The sequence below is a fragment of the Maylandia zebra genome, linkage group LG22 (genome assembly GCF_041146795.1).
Source record: "Maylandia zebra isolate NMK-2024a linkage group LG22, Mzebra_GT3a, whole genome shotgun sequence".
Taxonomy (NCBI): domain Eukaryota; kingdom Metazoa; phylum Chordata; class Actinopteri; order Cichliformes; family Cichlidae; genus Maylandia; species Maylandia zebra.
Genome location: NC_135187.1, coordinates 37,111,087 through 37,129,525, shown reverse-complemented (window position 1 = coordinate 37,129,525; position 18,439 = coordinate 37,111,087). Strand labels below are relative to the sequence as shown.

Below are 18,439 nucleotides of genomic sequence, written 5' to 3'. Positions count from 1 at the left end.
GTCCTTTATATACAGTCTTTTCTATCACATGTAGCAGGAAGGAGGAGGAGGAGACGCTGGCAGCATCAACCTGGTGTTTGAACGAGAAGGTCCAACAAGCACAGTAACAAACTGCAGCTGAGTATCAGCTGTCACATATATGTGACAGCTGATACTCAGCTGTCACATATATGTGACAGCTGAGTATCAGCTGTCACATATATGTGACAGCTACTTGTTAATAATTATACTACTACTCCCACTACTACTATTACTTATAATAAAAAACAAAGAATGAAATGTGGTAAATGAGAGGATGTAAACTCCTTTCGTTTACATCCTCTCATTTACTTGAACCTAAAGTGAAAAAAAAACAAAAAAACTTGAAAGATTATTTTACTGTGAAAATCGCGCCCGGAAGTAGTTTTCTAACATCAGCCCGTTTTATCGATGCTGCAGCAGAGCAAACCACGTCTCTCAAACAACAGATAAACAGCCGCTGGGTGTTCTGCGGTTCTGTGAGCGGAGCAGACATGGACCGCTACCGTGAAGTCCCGGATGTGGTTCTGGACCCTGAACCGAAGCTGCAGGGCGAAGGTTTGCTCGGTTTTATCTACCGGAACCGCGGTGCTAAGCTATTGCCCAGCTAAGACAACGGTGGTCAAAAAGTCCGACAAGAAAACATGTCTTTGTCCGACTGTCCGCCGTCAGAGGCTTTTGTTACTGGATGAGAGGCTGTTTAGTGAGTCAGTGAGACACTGACGATCTCCGTGAGGGAGCAAAGAGGCGCTGCGGGGAAAAGTGACAGTCCACGGAGCAGGCTAACCCCTCAGAGCTGGGGATGGAAGCTGCACACAGACGCTGTGCAGCTTCAGATGTTTCGAAACACTGCTCCGTAGCGCGAGTGACTCAGGTGTGCCAGCTGGTGTGTTTCTGACTTTTGACCCGAGTTGGCTTTAAAACGTAAACTTTCTAAGTTAACAGTATTCGTGATTTAATTTCCAAAAATTGCATACGGTCCTTTTTTTGTCGCTGGATCATACAGTAGCTGGAGCAGTCTCAGGTGGAGTGCACTCCACGTACCTGTGGCCAAGTGCCGTAGCCTGCAGCCAGATGAACACACATCTGCACCTGCCTCTATCACCACGTCGAGTAGAGAAATTGTATCTTGCCACAGTCACTCATCCAAAGTCAGGTTGTAGAATGAAGCAGCTGAACATGCTTAAAGTTACTGCAGATTGCTGCGCACTAGGGCTGCCACAAACGGTTATTTTGATAGTCGACTAATCAGATCATCATCCATTGGACGTACAGGTACAGCTTATTGCACCAGCAGCATCTGCTCTTATATAACTATCATTAGCTGACAGCTTTAAGTGTTTAAGGTGCTAACTAAAAATAAAGACAAGATGATAGTTTATTAAAGTTTAATGAAATCTGCAGATTGTTTCGGTGAAGTTTAATAAACTCCTTCTATCTAAAATATAACAGGACACCGGAGTAAACTCTGAGCATCTCACACTTCTGATGATCAGCTGTCTGCTTGACGTTTATTCAGCTGTGTAAAAACTTTAATCTCAGCCAAACCGATTTACTCAGGAACAAATAAAATACTGAAAAAAGCCAAACAATAACATTTTAAGTTATCTAAGTGACTCATATATCATGTTTAACCTGAGTAGCGAAAGACGGCGGTGAGTTTGAAAACGATTTGCCAAACTATATACACAAAGTTCTAGAAATCACCTAATTCGGCATTTCTTACTGATGTAGGTAGGCTGACAGTAAGTACACAATACCATTTCATTGGTTTAAGGTTTATGTGCAAGACACAAGAACAGAAAACACTGAAAGTTCCAAATGTATTGTCCATGAAACAGGAATAAAACGTGGTGCAGATGCTTGTCACAAGTTAATGTGGCTGTAGGCTATGGAACGCCAGGAATGCCATAATGAATTATTTAAATACACCATTAAATAATTAATTAAAATGGGAAATAATGAATTAAATAAATATTTTGGACACATTTAATTAATTCATTTTGGCACAGTTGACTCCTTCGGGTCTCACCATGAAATAATTTTATCTGTCAGCCTCACCCATCAAACTCAGGGGGCGGGGTTAACGCTGATCGAGTCAAAACCATTGCTTTGGCCTGGTGGCCATTGTTTCTAGCACACAACAACCGGCATGTGGAAGCTAACAGAACTGAGCTTTGAAAAACCCTGTTTGTGTGTTACCAAATACCGTTTTAATATTTTTTTAGAGGAGAATGTAGTGGTTTAATCTTCATGTGTCTGGTCGGTTTGTCAAGATACAGCCTCTTTGCAAAAGTGTTTCGATGATTTCGGAGATGTCTGCCCAGTCTCACGGCAAAGCGTGGGATAGACCCGCTCGCCTCGCAAGCAATCCCACCGACAAAGCGCAGGCCCCGGTACACAGCTGTAGTAACCCCCGCTGACTTCTTTTACTGAGGTTATATTTATCGGTGTTTTATTTCCTGATGTTCTTATGTGTCCTACGTGTTTCAGTATAATTCTGAATTATAACTAACATCAAAAACATGTTTGAGGAGGAGAGAGAGCAAATAAATTCGATTAACAGCTGATCTTTAGGTTTTTGTTCAGTAATCAGCGTGACCTGTGTATAAACACATAAAAGAGATAACGTTGGTGTTTCTGTCATGTAGTAACTGCTGGCTTTAACTGTACAAAGGTTGTTCGACACTATGAAACACATACAGACTTCATGATGTTCGGCTAATATTTTTATTGTGAATATTAATCATGAGGGTAAACGGCCCTGTACACCACGGAGCGAGGTCAGCATATCCACGATATCCTCAGCTCTGAGTTAACACAGAGTTTCCCAGCTGACTATCTAACTGTCATCTACGAATATGTCACGGCTCATATCTATATGATTTTACAGAAAATCATCCTTATTACTGCCAACTATTCCAGAGACGTGAAAATCTACAGCATAAAGAACACAAACATATAGCAACACTGTAACAGAGATGAAGCGTCAGTTTGTCCAGATCAAAGTGGAATGAAAGTGATTGGTTGAACAGGTGTGATCTGTGTTTTCTGCATTTTCATCAGTGTAAGAGACTCAGCAGCAGATTAGAATAACAGTTACACATTTAATAAATCACCAAATTAACAAACCTGTTCGAACAGTTTGAGTTTGTATTCCCTCAGCTGCAGACTCGCTGCTGTTTAAATGTTTGAGAGGAAGATTAGATATAAAAAACGTCAAACATAGACTCAGTCTGCCTTCACATTTGATATGAGGCCAGCACGTATAGTGGCTGTGTCCTGTTTTAAGATCATACATGTAAAATTGTTGCCTGACCTGCGTAGATCCAGCCACTCACAGTCTGTGGTTACCATGGTTACTGCATAAGCAGCTGTAATGTAAACAGCTGGAAACCTACCAGTGACATGGGTGTTTAGATTTTTCATTGCAAAAGAACCGTCTGACTGTCTGAATGGTTAACTGAAGTTAACTTGGATAAGTTATAGTTAAGGAGTATCACAGATAACGCCCACGGAGCTGTGTGACTGTTCACCACTGAAATCAGCAGGCTATTACTGAAATACACGTGCTATATCATTAACTGTGATATAAATAGGGAGGTCCTATTAACAGGTTTAGTTTTAAAGGACACCTTCCTGCCTTTAGTCTCCTTCATGAGCAGTATTAGTTTTCTTCTAACATCCAGAAGTCTGCACGATGTAAATAGTAAATGGCCTGTATTTGTATAGCGCTTTACACTACATCCAGTCATTCACACACTGGTGATGGCAGCTACATTGTAGCCACAGCCACCCTGGGGCGCACTGACAGAGGCGAGGCTGCCGGACACTGGCGCCACCGGGCCCTCTGACCGCCACCAGTAGGCAACGGGTGAAGTGTCTTGCCCAAGGACACAACGACCGAGACTGTCCAAGCCGGGGCTCGAACCAGCAACCTTGTGATTACAAGGCGAACTCCCAACTCTTGAGCCACGATGTGTTTCATAGTTTCTAACAAGCCTTTGACAGGTAAACGTAACATGACCGAAACACCCCAAAAAACACACAAATCATATGTTAACCTCATTTATTTTTAGTTAAGTAAACTCTAAACTGTGCTTAGAATACAGTTGAATAACTATTAAAAAACAGATGTAATATTTCTGTGCAGGTTGCAGTCTGCATGATGAACACGCTGTTGATGGACCGATCCGATATTACGTATCGGTCTGATACTGACCCAAATTACTGGATCGGATATCAGAGAGAAATAAAAGATGTAATCAGATCCATTAAATATAAAAAAAAGCACCTCACTAAACTACACGGCGTAACTCGGCTCATAACCGTAGCACGTCGCAGCAGTGTGCTCACGTGATAGAGCGGCTGTGTGTTTGTAGCCTCACTACCAAACCGGCATTTCATCTCTGAGGAAGTGATCCCAGAGAGAAGTAAAGCAAGTGTGTAAGTTCATCTCTGAATGTTTGTAAAGCATTCCAGCGTTAAGCTTAACAACCGATATATGGAGCGACTGCCTCTCTCTCTCTCCTGCTGCTACTTCAATCATGAAACTGATCAATGATCAGCTGATCGTCTCTCTTCTTTGTTTTTGCGCCAGAAAGAGGAAACCAGTGGCTGAACAACAGCAGCACGTTTAAGCTTGACTGTTGTTAGGATTTATTTAATATTACTTTCTACACCAGGATCTTTTTCTACAGCTGACGGCTGGTAACTGTGCAGGGGCGGATCTAGCAAAGTTTAGCCAAGGGGGCCGATAGGGCATGAACAGGGAAAAGGGGGCACAAAGACATACTTTTCTTTCTTATTCTGATTGTAATGGAGACCAGGGGTTCCATTACCTGGTTGGTATTGTTAATAATAAATTGTTGGATTGGGAATTTAAAATAGGGTAATAAAGAAAACACATTAGTTCTTATGGAGTCTTTTATTAGGTTATTTGACACACGATTAAATTGACAGCTTGTAACGGAAAAGAGACAGTGGACCTGGCCATCCTACCTGTGTCGGAGAAGAGCCAAAGTTAGAGCTGCTTGCAGTTAATCATTTATCAATAACCTAAACGTATGTGAAATGAGAACTTGTAAAGGTACTCACCTGTCCTGGTTGCTTCTTGCAGGATGTGGAGCAAAAGAGTGAAAGCGGCTCAATCACCTGTTTAAGAGCTCTTGGAGCAGACCAGTGTGCCGGGTTAGGGAGTATGGTTAAAGAGGGTTTTAATTTAGATAGAAATGAGTGAAGCTTATGTTATTGGTCTGTTTATAGTATGTGTTGGAAATATGTATATGTTTGTGATGTGCTTTAATGTTATTGTATGTTTGTTTGTGTGGAGGGTTATGTGTTCATTTTGATTAGTTAACCCCCGTACTTGGGCTATTCCGGATGCTCACCTGAAAAGGTAGAGTATAAAAGGAAGCCATTTTGTTTAGTTGTAGCTAGTGATGGGCAGATGAAGCCCCATGAAGCACTGAAGCTTTTCATCCAATTGGTTCACCCCAACGCGAAGCTTCATGAAGCTTCATTTGCTCTAGCAGGACACCTACTGGACGTAAAAATAATAGCTGGCATGAATTTGAAGAGTGTGGCCTTTTGCACACAGCCTGTAAATGTCAACAACAAAAGGAGTGTGTAAAACATCTATATTGTAGTGATGGCAGTATACTGTGTATATTTATAGTGGCAGTATGGGAAATGATTATTTGGAAATGCTTAAAATGGAAATGATCATTTACTGTGAGGTGAGGTGTGGTTGGGGTGTGGACAGTAGTTGTGCTTTTGTAACGTTGAGGTATGGACAGCTACACACTGAGGCTTTGAGCCTCAGTCCTGCCTGTTCACATTTTATTCTGTAAAAACTAAATTTTCACTGCTTTTATGGCCTTTTTAGTGGGGAGAACATAGCTAGGATTTAATGATTTAACAAATCTTTTGAATCCTTTGTCCTCCACAATGCTAAATGGCTGGGAGTCCTCGATCACCATGCTGACCAGGTCTTCATCTATTTGAGATTGTTCTCCTGAGGAAAGACAATAAAGACAAAGCACAGATATAAATATCACACACGTAACTTATTACAGCTGTATAATATTGTTATATCATTTAGTAACATTACTGCATGCTATATTATCATTGCATTTGATGGCTCACCTGGTCTTGCTCCACAATCGGTGTTCCTCTTATTCTCATGCAAAGCTCTGTAGTGCCTAAGCATGGATGAGGTGTTGTTGTTATATCCCAGCTCCCTGGCACATAGCAAACACTTCACCTTGTACAAAAGTCAAGACAGCTCAACATAAGTTTTATTGCACCATCAGTATCATGAAAATACATCTTCTGTAGAAATTTACATACCTTGTTGGGAGGAATAAGATCAAAATGTTCCCACACAGGGGAGGACATCCTCCTCTTCTTAGCTGGCTCCATTCTCTCCTGACTTTCTCTCCTCACTCTCATAAACCTCCATACGGTCTCCAAACTCTCACTAACCGCAACTCTCCATCAAACACCCACATTTTTGAATGAAGTCTGAGGGGTTTATATCGCTGTCATATCTCGCGGCAAAGTTCGAACCACTTCATGAACCAGTCACGTGGTACAGCCGGGCAGCGAGGCTGCGGACGTCATCATTTTCAGCTCCTCCCATAAATGAAGCAAGCCTCGATACGCGCTTCGCGGAAACGCCCCCTCCATTACTCGACACACGCTCCGAAGCCTCGATACAGAACGTCACATCACTAGCTGTAGTTAGTGTTTGTGCTCTTATCATGCTCCTTCTTTAATAAAAGGGCCAATCCATGGATGTCTTTTACTCCAGTCTCGCGTCATATTATTGGACAGAACCTATGACCGCCGGCCAAAACTGACACTCATTTAAAATGTCGAGCTTTTAATAAATAATTATCTGAATCTGACACCCAAAGTTTTAATCTGATGTAAAATATATAGAAGTCCATTACTGTATATAGTAACTGTTAAGTCTAATATACCCTAGTAAGCTATAGTACTTTTTCCTTTGGGAACCATCTGTGCAGTCTGCAGTTCTGTTGAAGAAAGATGTTGAATCTGTTTAATTATTCTTGAAAAATAATTGATTTCTGTGCATTTTTTCACACTGCATCAAATTAAATTTGATTACATCGATTAAGCATCATGAGGTGGAGGGCGGGGGGTGGTTCCCTATTTTTTCTTTTTGCTGGGAGTTTGCAGCCCTATTAGTTAGGTTGTTTAATATTTCTGGTAAGTACTCTTTAAAATACCAGAGTAGGGAGGATGTTGCAGGTTTACGTTTATTAGATTGATCAGTTTTGCTGAACTATGAAATATTTTGGGTGCAGTGTGTTTTTTACATACAGGTATAACAGAATAGCTTTAGTGTTGTTGTTTAGTTAAACTTGAGTATGAACTTCTACAAAATGCAGCAAGATATTAAAAAAACAGTTTTATTGATTAAAAAAACACTATATCAGCTTCATATCGGTATCGGCAGATATCCAAATTTGTGATATCGGTATCGGTCATAAAAAAGTGGTATCGTGCCATCTCTATTGCAAACTCTGCTCCTCTCGGTGGAAATGCGCCTTCTCTTCTCTTTCCTCTTTCAATAAAAACGTTTTAAATGTCAGTTTAATCTCAAAATTCACTGTTAAATCCAAAACACACCAGAATAGTTCAGTCTAACACATGTGCCAGTGAACCATTAAACGTCTGTGAAACTATGCAGTTATGAAACGTAACTTTAACCTCAGCCAAACCGATTTGCTCAGTTGTAAATAAAACAGCGAAGTAAACGTGACCCGACAGACAGAACCTGAGTGAATGAAGTCCAGCGTTTAACCACTGAGAGCTAAAACTCAGCTGAGGTTTCAAAGCTGTGATTGGACATCAGCCGCTGATGAAGCTGTTCGCCTATAAAGTGCTCTGTAAGGAAACAAGCTCCAGCAGCTCTGCGCTCGGGGAAAACACTATATTTACTTATCTTGTGCAGAAAAATGCGCTGACATTGCTTTATATCGAGTACCGGCTGCCCAGTTAAACTGTGACTATCACCAGGTAACGTAGGCGTGTTTCTTGAATTAGCAGCAGGTGTTAAACAGCTGACAGATGAGGAGGAGGATGCATGCAGGTAAACTGAGGGCCTGTTGAGCTGATCGCTGGTTTCGTGAGAAAAATGTCAGCTCGTTCTTTATGTTACAGAAGCACAGAGACACAAGACCAGGCGGAAAGAGACGATCGTTCGGTGAAAATGAGAATCTGCGAATGCAACATGTGGAACACGGAGAGTGGAATATGTAAACAAACCGGTTAACGTAACCCCCCCCAAAAAACAAAAAACCCCAAACAAACAGACAAAAACAAACAAACAGTGAAGCTGGAACACCGGGGCTGTGAGCTCGGTGCTCTCTGTCAGCTGACTGTTCGCAGAGCGAGTGACGTCTCTGAAAGCACCTGAGCACTTTTGCAAACACGTTCTATGTTGACAACCTGACCAGACGTGTGACATTCGCGGCGAAAACACTGTTAAAAGTGTAGCTGGTGACAGAAAAACAGGTTATTTTAAAACCATTGCTGCCTGTGATTTGAAATGCATTCTGGGATACCTGGCTGCCCCAAGTCCACACAAGCAATCTATTATCTAGGATCGACCTGTCTTGACTTGCTTTGCACGACAACCAATCAAATGTTAGAGAAGCTGCAGTGGCAGCATTAACCCCGCCCCCTGAGTTTGATGGGTGAGGCTGACAGATGAAATGATTTCAAGGTGAGACATGAAGGGGACAAAAGTGCCAAAATGAATTAAATGCATCATTAAATAATTAAAATTGTCAATAATGATTTAAATGTGTTATTAATTAATTAAGTGTGTTGTAAATATTTATTTAATGAATTATTTCCAATTTTTATTAATTATTTAATGGTGTATTTAATTAATTCATCATGTCAGTGCTGGCGTTCCATAGGAGGCTGTGACACAGGTAGCGCTGGTTGACTCGACTCCATTTGAGTGCACACAAAGTAACCTGCACACTTTAGCTGTGAGGCTGCACGAGGGGAACGATAATGATGGTTGACTCTTTCTGTGCTGTGAACAACATTCGTTTATTTGCCGTTTTCGCAGTTGCCTCGTGCGTGAGAATATCACCAGGTGAACTCACGACAGTTTTTAATATTTTATTGTTCAAGAGAAAAAAGACTGCCGGGCTGTGTTTAAGGTAACCTCACACGTCACTGATGAAATATTCAGTGTTATATTGCCGGGAGCAAACATTCAGAATCGTTTGGACTTCTGAATTAATGAATTCATATTTTTTTATACTACAACTTCAATTAATTATACGTGCATGTGCAAAACAAAATAATCCCCTCTCTCTCTTATTATTTTTCCTGTGGATTGTGAATAGTAGCCAGAAGACTAGACTATCTAGAACATTATATCGATATGTAATTTATATATCATAATATATAAATGTCTTATTTGAATGATTACTAGCTTATAGGTTAGAGACAGACAGACTGGTGGGTGCGCTCCAACACTCCAGCAGACAGAGAGAGAGGCACGCTGCACTGGAAACTTACTAAAAACCGCCTCTGCTTTCAGTGAGAAAATACAACAGCTTTGCCTTCGTCTGTTCCCAAATCTTTTCTACTTTCAACAGAAAATGTAATTTGCAGCAGTGACTTCATCCTCAGTATGTTTCTCCTTCTTCTTTATTCCCACTGATGCTTTTATTGGGAATAACGCAAAAACTGTGGGATCAGAATGACGCCACCTTGAAATGAAACTGAAAAAACCTGAAATAAATGTACTGAAAAATCTTGTATTGAAAGTGAAAATAAAATTGATAGTGAAAAACAATTAATTGAAACAAATTTTTTTTTCAGCTTCAATCTGCTGGCACTGTTGTGGCGTCCGGGGGCGCGCTGGGGGGGCGGGGATTCTGACCTGCGTGTATTTGCATACATTATAGAGGCCACTAGTGCTGACCAAGCTGCCATCGTTCTCTCTTCCCGTCTTTCAATGGCTGCTTCAATTTCAGCTTGACCCTCTAAACCGCAGGTAAGTAAATATTTTTGTCATCTTTCCTTGCTGTCCCACTGGGCTGGACATTAGTTTAGTTTTTTTAGCTACATCTGGTGAAGTTGTGGTAAAATGCTGGTATTAGCCTATTCGTCGTAGCAAGCTAGCCTGAAGCTAATATTTGCTAAATTTAGGGACACCCGTGTCTCTGTAGGAGACATTAGAGCACTTATGCAAATATGTGATGTCTTGATGAATCGAGCAGATATTAGAAGTTTACACAGAAACATTCTCGCATGAAAATATCTTAAAAGTTTATTTTGTGACCCAGACAGAGTAATATTTCAAACTCCGCCACTCTGCGTTCCTCCGCCACTGCCTCGTTTGAGTTTTGGACGAAATGCATTCTGGGATATTGCATTTCATCATTTCGAGCTGATTGGAGACCAGAACAGCCAATCAGATTTTTTTGCATCCAAGTCTGTGATTGGCTGGTTTTGTGGCACAAATATAACGGTGTAGAGAAAGAGTTGAGCGCGCACTGGCAGAAATGTTGAGAGCGCGAGCAACACATTGCGAGCGAGCGCAAATGCAAAAACTGAGTGAGAGGGGCTGCTGTGTGTGTGTGTGTGTGTGTGTGTGTGTGTGTGTGTGTGTGTGTGTGTGTGTGTGTGTGGATAATAGCAAACACTGAAATACATGTTTTGCACGCAGTAATGAATTTTGTTCACTCAAATTCAGCTTTTCTTCGCTCAAAATAAATTTCTCCTCAAAATGCAACACTTGCACCTGCAAATTTTTTTTACGTGCGCTCAGAAGAGTGGCACAAAAATAACGCCATAGTTGTGCAGGTCTGAGATCAGCAGTTTCCTGAAACACCAAACTGAGGTCCTGTTAATGCTGATGTATAGTGACACAGTTACAGGGGTGATTAATCCTTTTGACTTTTTGTCTTTAAATTTATCAATAAAACAGCTGCAGCTTTCACTGACAGCACATGTGGTACTTTAACCTTTGTACTGTTTTCTTCAGTTAATTTTGGAGTTACAGCCTGTTGCTCTTACAGTATAATACTCATAATAAGAGTACAGTAAGCGTGGTTAGTCACTGAGCAGCCCGGTGCGTTTCTCTTGATTTCTTTAGTCAGGGTAAATTCATTCACCTGCACGGGTTAGCTAAACGAACTTTACAAAACTAGTTTCCCCGACAGCCGAGTGGTCATCTCAGCTAGCTAGGTCCTTAGCTATCTAGGTATCTAGCTAAGGACCTTAGTTACGGATTAGCTTACAAACGCCAACCAGCGTGCAGCCTGTTACAGTCGCTCCTGCTTTTCTCTTAGTTTAGCTCTTTTTTCTTACGTATTCTTTTTTTTTCTGACTTGTATTTTCCTCCGTTTTCTATCTCTTACTCAATCATGTGGATTGAGAGAGTTTTTGTTCTTCTGGTGGCCGTGGAACTGTTACTTTTATCATGGAACGGGACCGCGGCACATCTCCTACACGCACGGACTGTTTACTCCAGAGATCAGCTGATCGCCCTGATGCCGGCCGGCTCGCTGGCCAGGCCCGCAGAAGTACCAGCTGAAATTTGGAGGAAAACACATCGGGGATGCAGAGGTCAAGGACAGAAGAGAAGAAAAAAGGTGACGGTGAGACAGCGGAGGCTCGAAGCGAGGAGGAGGTTTAAACCGTGTCTGCCGTCTATCGTGATGGGAAATGTGCGATCGTTGGCAATTAAAATCGACGAGCTCTCAGCACTGGTACGGAGTCAGAGGGAATACCGAGAGTGTAGCCTGATGTGTTTCACCGAATCATGGCTGCACCAGGACATTCCCGATGAGAATGCTTCCGTGGAAGGCTTCCACACTGTTCGGGCGGACAGGGACAGCATCGCTAGCGGTAAGCGTAAAGGAGGTGGGCTTGCTGTTTTAGTTAACAACCGGTGGTGTAACCCTGCCAACATAACAATAAAAGAAAGGACTTGTTGCCCGGACACTGAACTGTGGGCTGTTGGACTCAGGCCGTATTATTTACCCAGGGAATTCTCTCACGTCATCTTGGTGGCTGTCTATGTTCCCCCCTCTGCTAACCCCACAGCTGCATGTGACACTATCCACTCTGCCATAGCTCGGCTACAGACTCAGCACCCGAGTGCCTTTATTGTGATCTCGGGTGACTTCAACCATGTATCACTGGACAATACACTACCAACATTCAAACAATATGTGGACTGTCCCACCAGGGGAGAGAAAACTTTAGACCTACTGTATGCTAACGTCAAGGATGCATACAGCTCCTCCTCCCTCCCCCCACTTGGTAGGTCAGATCATAACCTGATTCACCTCACCCCCCGCTATGTGCCAATTGTGAGGAGGGAACCTGTGACCACCAGGACTGTTAGGAGGTGGTCAGAGGAGGCAATAGCGGAACTACAGGGCTGTTTCGAGGTGACCGACTGGGAAACACTCTGTGAGCCTCACGCCGAGGACATCAATGGGCTTACTGAGTGTATCACAGGCTACATAACTTTCTGCACCGACTCCATTGTTCCAGCTCAGACTGTTCATTGTTACCCAAATAACAAGCCGTGGGTGACTAAGGACATCAAAGCCCTCCTCAACAACAAGAAGAGGGCTTTCAGAGGGGGCAACAAAGAGGAGGTGAGGAAGATCCAGGTGTTACTAAAGGACAAGATCAGAGAGGCTAAGGACAATTACAGGAGGAAGCCGGAGTGGAAACTCCAGCAGAACAGCATGAGAGAGGTGTGGAGGGGCATGAAGACCATCACTGGATTCAGGCCAACCAACAGCAGGGGAGCTGAGGGAGGTGAGAATAGAGCCGACGAGTTGAATCTGTTTTTCAATAGATTCGACACCACAGTGTCTGCTCCCACCCCCACAACCTCACCTGCAGTCAGCCTGGAATCCAGAGCCACACCACTGTGCCAGCCTCTCTCTTCACATGTTGCCTCCTGTGAGATTCCTGACACCCCTCCCCCACCCATCACCTTCACTCAATACCAGGTTGAGATGCAAATGAGGAGACTTCACTCAGGCAAGTCTGCTGGACCAGACGGAGTGAGTCCCCTTGTCCTCAAGGCCTGTGCCCCCCAGCTGTGTGGAGTCTTTCATAAACTGTTTATGCTGAGTCTGAGTCTGCAGAGGGTCCCGGTGATGTGGAAGACATCATGCCTCGTCCCTGTACCAAAGACGCCACGTCCCAGTGGCCCCCAGGATTACAGGCCCGTGGCACTGACCTCCCACATCATGAAGACCCTGGAAAGGCTCATCCTGGACCAGCTGCGACCCATAGTAAGACCACATCTGGATCCCCTTCAGTTCGCTTATCAGCCTCGTCTCGGAACAGAGGACGCTATCATCTACCTGCTCAATCGTGTCTACACCCATCTGGACCAGCCGGCGAGCACTGTGAGGGTCATGTTTTTTGACTTTTCCAGTGCTTTCAACACCATCAGGCCGACCCTCCTGGGTGATAAGTTAGCAGCGATGCAGGTGGATGCTGCTCTGGTGTCCTGGATTGTTGATTACCTGATAGGAAGACCACAATATGTACGTCTCCCACAGTGTGTGTCTGACAAGGTGATTAGCAACACAGGGGCACCACAGGGGACTGTCCTCTCCCCCTTCCTCTTCACCCTCTACACCACAGACTTCAGCCACTGCACAAAGACCTCCATCTTCAGAAGTTTTCTGATGACTCTGCGGTGGTTGGATGCATCAGCAGGGATGATGAGACAGAGTACCGGGCTGTGGTCGACTCCTTTGTCACGTGTGTGAGCAGAATCATCTGCAGCTCAACGTGGCAAAGACCAAGGAACTGATCGTGGACTTCAGGAAGACCAGGAAACACTTGACCCCTGTTTCAATCCAGGGGGTCAGTGTTGACATTGTGGAGGACTATAAATACCTTGGAGTACACATTGACAATAAACTGGACTGGGCTAAAAACACCACAGCACTTTACAGGAAGGGCCAGAGTCGTCTCTATTTTTTGAGGCGACTGAGGTCCTTCAACATCTGCCAGAAAATGCTGAGGATTTTCTATGAGTCTGTGGTGGCCAGTGCGATCCTCTATGCTGTTGCATGCTGGGGGAGCAGGCTGAGGGTCGCAGATGCCAACAGACTTAATAAACTGATCCGTAAGGCCAGCAATGTTGTGGGGATGGAGCTGGACTCCCTCAAGGTGGTGTCGGAGAGGCGGATGCTGTCCAAGATAAAGACAATGTTGGATAACACCTCCCACCCACTCCATGACATGTTGGTCAGTCACAGGAGCTCGTTCAGTGAGAGACTGAGATTACCGAAAAGCACCACTGAACGACACAGGAAATCATTCCTGCCTGTGGCCATCTCCCTGTACAACGCATCCACTTAACACACTGTTTGCTGCTACAACTACACATGTTTCTTTTCCAAATATTTATTTATGAGTGACTTATGTATGTATGTATGTATGTATATATATGTATATATTGTACTATTCTTAGTTAGCGTATTGTCTGTCTTGTCTTAATGTTGGTTTAAAATGGAGCACTGTAACAAAAAATAATTTCCCCCAGGGATCAATAAAGTATTCTGATTCTGATTCTGATTCTGAAACACATTTAGCTTACCAAAAATAATGCGGTGGAGCCTCAGGTCCTCCTGTCTGGTAGTCCAATTTACTGAAGAACACCTCAGGCTGTCACTTTGAAATAGTCGGTAATGTAAACGCTGCCATTCCCGAACAGACACGTGCAAGTTTGTCCGTGACCGCAGCTGCGACGTCAGTGTTTTCTCCAGTCATTGGTCAGCATCATAATATATGCAAATATATGCGGGTCGGAATCCCCGCCCCCCAGCGCGCCCCCGGACGCCAAAACAGTGCCAGCAGAGTGAAACTGAAAAAAAATGACGGTTTCAATCAATTGTTTTTCACTATCAATTTTTCAGTACATTTATTTCAGTTTCAATATTTTTTTCATATTCATTTCAAGGTGGCATCGTTCTGATCCCATTGTGCAGGTTCACTATGACCGAAGCGCCACACTCACACTGACTAAAACACCATGCAAGTGTTACATGTTGGAAAATCCAGAGCAGTTTAAAGTTCAGGAAAGTTTCTTCATGGTTAGAGGTTGAAGTTGCTGATTTAAAGATGTGTGTTAAATAGTCTTTTATGATTGGTCAGAATATGAGATGTTAAGTTAGATGTTAACTCCCAGAAATCTTGAAAGTCAAGCAAATACATCCAGAGTCTCTGAGCCAACTGAGCCCAAAAGCAACTGTAACCCTGTGATTATTACAGTAAACATAGTTGTCTCTTCTGTGTGTGTTTTACTTTATAAAGACATCGATGGTGAGAAACACAAATGTTTTGATAGAGAATTTTGCTGAAGCACACTCATCCTCAGTCACAGATTGCTGTCTTTATTTTTCTGTCCTTGTTTGTACTGATGGACACAGTTATCCAGTGCATCACTGTTTCACAGGAAAGTATTGTTAAGATGTAGCGATGGCCAAATTGGCCAGCAGATGTCACTCTGTGGCTCGATTGAATTCCAGCCCAAGTGTTTCAGTGTTTCACGAAGCCTCGCTTCATCCATCACTACTCAGAGCCGCGCACTACCTCCTGTGCCCCTCCTGCTCAGGCTCCAGATGTTCTCAGAGTCTTCAAACCTCAGAGAACAACTGGGCTGGAACATTCTAAGGGAAAGAGTAAGATTTGGACTGTCAGTCAGTATTATTGGTAGCTTCTTTAATCACTCACATCAGAACTGACATGATCTCAGCCTGAGGCCGCCTCACTTTCAGTCACTGACCATTATTTTGTTGCCAGAAACCGCTGGCTTTCATTTCATTTCTCTGGTTGCTTCGTCCTGCTGGTCACTTCCTGCGCGGATGCCTTCAGATCCCTCTAAGCATTTTGCCTACTTTCACATAACGTCTGACTAATAACCTATAAAATAGCGCTGTCTTTTTTGCAGATATCTTCTTTTTAAAAACAAATATGTGTATATGACAACTGTTCTTAAAAGAACAAAAACATCAATAATCAGCAGATTTAAAATCTGTTCTTGAGAAAAGCCTGTAGTATCCAAGAAACAGTTTGACTCCTTATTTATCTGCTTTGTCTACTGAGTATTATTGTATTGTACCTTACAGTATTAAGCACCTTGAGGCAACTGTTGTTGTAATTTGGCACTATATAGAAAAAAATTAATTAATCGGAGTTTGTAACCACACCAAAGTATAGTTTAATAGTTTAATATCATATACCTGACATTTCCAGGACGCCTCTTCTTTCTGTTATACAGGAACAGTTTAGCAGGTTGTTGCACAGATCCTCGCTGCTATAGGCCTGTAAAGATTAACTTAAAGCATCATGTTAGAACTCAGTTAACAAGCTGTTAGCATCTGTCCTATCTGTGTTTCAGTTTTACCGTCAGATGTCCGCAAAGTGATTGTTGGTGAAGAAGAGCAGCAACAGTGGAGCCCCCTCCTGGACTCAGAGCACACACACATCAAAGAGGAGCAGGAGGAAGCCTGGAGCAGCCAGGACGCAGATCAGCTTCGACGTCCGCAGGAGGCCTGTGTCACCATATTAACATTCAGTCCCGTGAAAAATGAAGAAGATGCTGAGGAGAAACCAGAGTCCTTGCAGCTTCATCGCCATCAGACTGGAATGAAAAAAGAAGCCAGGAACTCAGACTCAGAAAGCCATTCAGAGCCAGGAACTGACAAAGCTTCAGACTCTTCTGAGACCGAGGTGAGTGACGGTGACTGGGAGCAGAACAAGGAACCTCAGTCAGGTCAAAAATGCCGGAAAAACCACAACTTCACTATTATCGACATTAACTGTAACATTGAGCGATCGTTCAGCTGTTCCGAATGTGGTCAGAGGTTCGGCAGAAAGCCACACCTCAAAGCACACATGAGAATTCACACTGGAGAGAAACCTTTTAGTTGCTCTTTTTGTGGCAAAACATTTTCTCAGAAAGGAAACTCCATCAGCCACATGAGACTTCACACAGGAGAGAAACCTTTCAGCTGCTCCATCTGTAAGAAAAGTTTCAGGTACAGTGGTGACGTGAGCAGGCACATGAAAATCCACACAGGACTGAAAAAAGGCCGCAGCAAGGTTAGCGACATGGTCAGCAGTGGCATTCATGTGAGGTCAAGACCTGGCGGGAGCTTACATCCAGACACTTCCTTACAACCAGGAAGTGATGTTAAAGCCCCAGAACCTGAGACTGAAGCAAACCACGAAACTTTGAAGGAACCTGGAGAATCTCTGCCCCATTTAAACTCTCTGAGGAGTGACGCTGTCTCTCTGAGTGAGATAAGAAGTACTGATAAGGAGGCATTTAGCTGCTCTGAGTGTGGACGGACATTCTGCCGTAGAGACCACCTGATCAGCCACATGAGAACGCACACTGGAGAGAAACCATTCAGCTGCTCAGTCTGTGAGAAACGTTTCAGCTGTAGCGGGAACATCTTGGCACACATGAGAATCCACACAGGAGAGAAACCGTTTGAATGTTCGTTCTGCGGGAAGAGTTTTAGCCAGAAAGGAACACTGCAGCTTCACGTAAGAATTCACACGGGAGAGAAACCCTTCACCTGCCCTTTTTGTGATAAAAGATTTGCGCACAAAAGACGCATGACGCTGCACATGTCTGTCCACACAGAGGAGAAACGGTTCAGCTGCAGCGCTTGTGACAAAAGGTTCACCTGGTATACGCAGCTCAAAACGCACAGGTGTGTCGGCGAGCCATCACAGCTCCGCCAGAACCAAAGTGAGAAGACAGTTCCTCTGAAGGAGTCCTTCAGCTGCACTGAGTGCGGTAAAATGTTCAGCCTCAAGGGCAATTTGAAGACACACATGAGAATTCACACAGGAGAGAAACCATTTGGTTGTTCAGTTTGTGGAAAGAGTTTTAAACAAAACGTGCATCTGACTGAACACATGACAATTCACACAGGGGAGAAACTCTATAAGTGCAGCATCTGCGGTAAAGGATTCAATAAGAAGTTACTTATTAAAAACCACACCTGTGTTTAAGCTTGGACGCTTTATCAGCTCTGATCACATCCACAGATTTATATTCATAAGTCACTTAATATTAAAGCTGTAGTGATTCATAGTATGTTTCTGAGTGTTACATACATTTTTGTCATTTATATTGAAAATATAGAGCATTGAGCCTAAATCTTCCTGCATAAGGTTTAAGTGCTGCATCCTGACAGCAACAAAAAGACTCTGGGATGTGCAATACAGTGGAACCCCGACTTACGAATACCCCATTTAACGAAAAATTCAAGTTACGAAGGCACTTAACGGCAATATTTCTGCCCGTGTTACAGCAAAATGCTCGCGTAACGAAATCCGCTGGCTCTGATTGGCT

The 18,439-nt window shown here is 43.3% G+C and overlaps 1 protein-coding gene across 1 annotated transcript; it reads left to right on the top strand.

Moving 5' to 3' along the window:
- The first annotated feature begins 421 nt into the window (after positions 1-421).
- Positions 422-18,181, top strand: LOC101473557 (uncharacterized). The gene is made up of 2 exons (XM_004561034.4): positions 422-576; positions 16,469-18,181. Exons 1-2 carry the CDS (start codon positions 513-515, stop codon positions 18,094-18,096), a joined length of 1,692 nt encoding a protein of 563 aa, XP_004561091.3. The 5' UTR covers positions 422-512; the 3' UTR covers positions 18,097-18,181.
- Positions 18,182-18,439: the final 258 nt, after the last annotated feature.

Bases quoted from the DNA above. Each gene is read 5' to 3' on its own strand.
- LOC101473557 (XM_004561034.4), top strand. From the start codon at position 513: ATGGACCGCTACCGTGAAGTCCCGGATGTGGTTCTGGACCCTGAACCG. The intron at 577-16,468 runs GTTTGCTCGGTT...TCTGTGTTTCAG, and splicing joins ACCGAAGCTGCAGGGCGAAG to TTTTACCGTCAGATGTCCGC.